Source organism: Buceros rhinoceros, unplaced genomic scaffold (genome assembly GCF_000710305.1).
Source record: "Buceros rhinoceros silvestris isolate BGI_N320 unplaced genomic scaffold, ASM71030v1 scaffold15161, whole genome shotgun sequence".
In the NCBI taxonomy this organism is placed as follows: domain Eukaryota; kingdom Metazoa; phylum Chordata; class Aves; order Bucerotiformes; family Bucerotidae; genus Buceros; species Buceros rhinoceros.
The window spans coordinates 3,553-8,986 of NW_010394951.1; the positions used below are offsets into that span (position 1 = coordinate 3,553).

Consider the following 5,434-nt stretch of genomic DNA (forward strand, 5'->3'; position numbering starts at 1 on the left):
GGAAAGAGTTTTTCTTCCGTATTGTATTTGGTCTGTCTATGCACACTTACTTTCAGACATGATTTATAGTTAAATGACAAGAAAGAAAATATTAATGAAAATGCATTATTCTAAAAGTTTGTTTACCCTGATGTTTTGGAAGTGGAAGAAAAGCTTCTTGAAAGGATCTGTGTCTGATTGGAATACTTAATCCTTCAGTTAGCTGCCCCATTCTTGGGTAATGACTTATTTAGTAGCAATGCATATCTAGCAGGAGGCTTGAATTAGTGATTGCTGGTTCATGTTTCTGCTCTGTGGTTTTAGCCCTTATCCTTTTAAAAGCTGATTTCCATGAGACTGATTATGTGCTGGCTAGAGTTAATCTGTAACACTATCTGTTTCAGTGACACCTCTTCCAAGGCAAAGTGTTGGTTGTTGCCAGGAGTAATCCCTTGTTCCTTCACCTTTGGAAATCAGTTAATGCATGTCTCTTTTTACCTAGGGAGGCAAATGAATTTTGCTGGAGTGGTTAGATACAGTTCTTGGAGGTTGTAGGGTGAAGGAAGGGTGCCTGCCACACTGTTTAGTAATGAGCTCTTGAAATGAAGGACCTTACTTTTGCAAAAAAGGTTATAGCTTTGGTGCCTTCAATAATAGGGGAGTTTGGTGTTGTAAGTCAGGAGGTCGCTCCTAGCTAGCCCTGTGAAATACCAGTGTTTCTTCTTTCCTGCAAGACCAGTCTTACACTGAGAGATGGAGTAGTGTATTTTCATACTCTGTTACCTGAAAGAGTTTTAAAGTATTCATAGTGTTCTTCTGTTTGTTTTGTTTTCTATTTTTTCCCCCTTAATACTAAAAGGTCCGTCACCCAGTCATCTGTGTCAACAACCATGTTTTCTGTTCAGTTTGTATTGAAGTGTGGCTGAAGAACAATAATCAGTGCCCAGCTTGCAGGACTCCCATCACGCCTGAAAATCCTTGCAAGGAAATTATAGGTAAGGACAACTTCTGGCTTTGAAATAACTTTCTGGTGTTTACTGGAGGAGATTCTTTTGAGTCCGAAGATGTCTGGGTATTTTTTCCTCTGTTTTATTTTTTTACCAGCATCTAAGGAAGGTCTGACTTTAAATCTTTCCAGAAGCACGCATAATAGCTGCAAGGTAAAAATTTCAAAGAGTATGTGGGTACTAATGGCTAGATGATTCAAAAGCAGCAAGTACCCCACAGCTCTAATGGTTGGTTTTGGATGATGCCTTTAACTGAAAACTGCGTGTCTGTCGAAGTACTCTACCTATGCATTGCGACCTAAGAGATTAATTAGGCCAATATTTAGCTGAGAAATAGTGTACTTAAATCCAGAATCTTGAATGAGCATGTGGTCTTTTTTCTTTTTTTTTCTGTTTGTTTGTTTTGTTTTGTTCACCATTTCCTCCCTTTTGCTTTATTTTATGAAAATGTCTATTAGCACAGAAATCAGACAAAGCTACAGCACCTAGAAGAGGATCTAAACTTCTCCAGAGCTAGGAAATACTACGTTCTTTATTTGACATAAAATGTCAACTCTGCTATTTGGTTCTGAAATAAAAATATATTTCTCAACAACCTCACTTTAGAAACTTGCACTGGCTTGTACTAATTAAGTGTATGCTTGATTCCCATCCACCCCCTGCCCCAAGCTCCATTTTTATAGTGTATATATCTTCAACAAGGTAGGATCCTGTCAAGGAAAATACAAAGTTGAAAAACTCAGAAGTTGTTGTCTTTGAGTCATCACTAATAGACACTCCGGTTTAATGTGTTCTGAAAATGAAAGAACTTTGAATCTCCCATGATAGTAGATTGGTCCAATATTAGCTGTATTTGTAGTTGATAATATATAATGCACTATAAGGTGGATAATTAATTGACTGAAAAATAAAAAAAAAAAACATAGTATTAGTGTTTCTTTCATTCTGTGTTTCTTCAGGAGGAACGAGTGAAAGCAATACTATATTTAGTCCGTCAGTCAGAAAACACCTACGTAAAACAAGGCTTGAATTGCTCCACAAAGAATATGAGGTAAGGACATGGGAAGTTTTGTGACTTTCCAGATGAAGTGCAACTGTTAGATTACTGTGTACAACTGATTCTTTTGCTTTGAGTCCCATTGTTTTTAATTTGAGTGGTTTATATTGGCTCTACAGGAAGCTCAGCTGTGTTAAAAGCCCATGTTCCAGCTAAGGTTACAAAAGAGCATTTGCTGGTGCTTGAAGCGACCCTGCTGAAGTCATGGTGATATTGTTTCTATGCTACAGATAGCCAAGTACAGGCAATTCTATAGCTTTTTGGGAACTCCACCCCCACGTGGTATGGGAGGGTTTTCTTTATGCATATTGGGTCTTTTTGTTTAGTCTTCAATACAAATGCAAACATTTTCTGAAGTAATTCTCTGCTGCTCAGGGAGACTAAATTCCTTCTTAAAGACTGTTGCCCTTCTGGCATAGGTTAATTTTTATCTTATTGCTTTATTATTTTTTGAAAGTGAGTGAATACTCAGATTTATCTGTACTCTCCTATGAGAAAAATATTCTCTTAGGAGCAAGCTGAAAAGGTGTTGATATGCTTAGTTTGTTTTTTGAGCTGTTGTTTCCTTAGTAGCAGCAGTGTGAAGACATCACATATTTTGCAAGGAATCCTGTCTCAGGGAGGAGAATGACAGAAAGGAAAACAGGCACTGTATATCCTTAACACTGGGGAAGTAAGGGCTGTCTCTATGACAAGCTTGCCTATAGTTCATCCTTTTTGAAAGGAGGAGTCAGGAAAAGGAAGTTTTCCTGCCTTTCTATTCAGTCAGCTCCAAAATCACACAGATAAGCATAGGATAACATAAATCGCTTCAAAAGCCCTACATTTAAAATGGTTGTTCTCATGCTGGAGGGACGGGCAAAGCTTGATAATTTGTGCAAATATGCCTTGGATGGATGGATGTACATGCCATATATGGCCTCCTTTAGTAATCTGACCTTGAGCAACTGACATATTTAAATTGGTGAACCTTGAAGAAGACGTGTTTTCAGAACAGATTATTTCTTTTGTCCCTTTAGCAACAGTTCTTGCTTCTCCGTCTTCAGACTGATACGGCTAAGAGCTTTCTTCTTCGCATTTTGAGAGTCTTTCCTAAGATGTTGCTACTTATTGTGTAGCTGGAGCAGCCTCTTCCAGGCAGTGCTCTGTCCATTTTCAATCTTGAGACTTTCAGCATCCAAGCATGTGATGTTTCTGAATGATAATGAAACAGTCTCAAGTAACAGCAAATGATTCAGCAGAGGACGACCTTAAGAACACTCTTGATACAGGAAATCCTCCCACAAAGTGCCCTAATAATAGATTCACACTTTGAAGCTTTTGGTCTGCCCAACAGTTTGTTCAGGGTCCTTTATGTAGTCAGGGGATTCCCTTCACTATGCCTGAGTGTGCACGTTGATTAAAATCCTGCCTGGAGCACAATACATAAACATACTTAGATATATGTGTAACTCAAGGCATGCATCTGAGCTTGCCAGAACCCACGTTTCTGAAGTGCTGTGGGAGCTTGCCAGTATTATTTAATTAATTGCATGCATTATTGTAATTCCTGTGAATTTCCAACACCTTTAGGATGAAATAGAATCACTGCAAAAAGAAGTGGAAGATTTGAGAGGTAAAAACCTCAGCTTACAGACACAGCTGAAATCCCTTCTGGATCCTACTGCATCAGTTTTGTCTTGCCAAAATGAGAAAATTAGCCAGTCAGCAAATGAAGCAGGTACCAGTGGCCCAGAAACCCCAGAGGAATGGAGCAAAAAGCTGAAAGCTGCCAATGATCTGTATGAAAAAGTGATGGATAATGTGGAAAAGCTAAAGGAGGTAACAAATACGTTTCTTCAGCTACCTTGTAGTGTCACTGTTAGTTAAACAGGAGTGAGAGCTAGGATGACCTCTGGGTACTTCATAGATCCAGAAGACAGAGGAAAAAATTGAGTTTTAGTGACTGTTGGTGTGCCATAAGATTTCCATATAGCCTTTACAAGTGTCAGATGTTATTGCTTGTTCCGGTGAGTCTTGTATGTGACTCCTCTTCAACTCTTCTGTCACTATATGGCTGGGTAATTAGATTATAGTAGCACTTGTCATCATTATTGATGACCAGATTTTTCAGGCTTGCAATAATCTATATAATGTATCTATTTTACAGCATTCAGTGGCCAAACAGTACAGTTGGCTGAGGCAGATTTCGCACTATTGCCCTCCCTGCCAGCCAATATTTTTGGTGCAATTTGCTGAGACAGAGAAACTTGACCCTTTGACCAAAAATAGACAAGCTTCAGCATTTTATGACCGGAAGATCCTTTACTGGAAACCTGCAGCTTTTTTTATACAACTTCAATGTAATGTAGAAGAAAACCTGATACTGCAGAAGGAGGGATTAGGGAGATAGTTATGAGAAAATACACCTAAATACAAATACCTTGGAAAATCTACCTGCAGGCACAAGAAGGATCACCTCAAACATTGAAGAAGATTGAAATTTCAAGAATAATTTGAAAGGCTAGATGGAAAGAACGGGACTTGCATTTATTCAAAATGCTGTCTTCTATTAACAATCCTGAGTTGCCGCCTGCAAAACTGAAGCGTGATATATTTAGGACTTTTTTTTTTTTTTGTAAGCATTAGTAGTGTTTATACTTCCTATCTGCTGCAGACTTGAAGGTCCACATTATACTGTTAAGCTATTCTGTTGTTGTTGATGGGACTCTTCTAGATATGCCTCTGTTAATCTAAACCAAATTCTGATCCTGATAGGACTGTGTGATAAACGCTAAAAGGAATAAACTGAGTTTCCAGTAGCTTTTTCAATAGCTTAGCTAGACTCAGACTTCAACTTTACAGACTGGGACACGTCTTCTGCCCTCCTAAAAGGATCCCAGAAGCTTCAGAGTCATTCGTAGTTGGAAAAAAGGGATTCATATCAAGGAGTTCTTGTCTGCCTAATTTTTTTGCTTTGTTTTGTTTTTCTGTAAAATAAAACTGTGTTGCCTTTTTTTACTTTTGTGGTGACTAAGGTTTTTAACTTCTTCCCTAGGTAAAGTAAAAAGAACATAGCAAGGACTGAGGAGGGGTCTGTTTGGGGGTTTTGTCAGTATAACTTGAGCCTTAGCAAGAAAAGGGTTTTAAGTTCATGGAGTCTCTGAATTTGGTTAAGGGTTAGATATGAATAGAGGTTTAGGTAAGTGTTAGGGATCAAACTATGATCGTAGAATCATTTCAGCTGAAAAATTTTTAAGATCATCAGGTCCAACACTCTCTGTCCCTCTGTTCCTTGTTCAATAGATGCTCAATTCCATAAGTAGCAATTCTTTTAGACCTTGTTTCACCTCTGACCACGTGCTGAACAGCCCCAGTCTGAACAGCAAGACCTGTTCAGTCTGAAGAGCAA

At 38.5% G+C, this 5,434-nt stretch overlaps 1 protein-coding gene across 1 annotated transcript in view; it reads left to right on the plus strand.

The window, feature by feature from the left end:
- Nucleotides 1-838: 838 nt before the first annotated feature.
- The window catches only part of RNF219 (ring finger protein 219), a gene marked incomplete at its 5' end in the record, with an annotated part of 16,868 nt that continues 12,272 nt past the window's right edge, over nt 839-5,434 (plus strand). The window contains 3 exons of the mRNA XM_010145393.1: nt 839-974; nt 1,946-2,037; nt 3,616-3,864. Of these exons, the coding sequence (XP_010143695.1) occupies nt 839-974; nt 1,946-2,037; nt 3,616-3,864 (477 nt within the window). The remainder of the gene's footprint in view (nt 975-1,945; nt 2,038-3,615; nt 3,865-5,434) is intronic.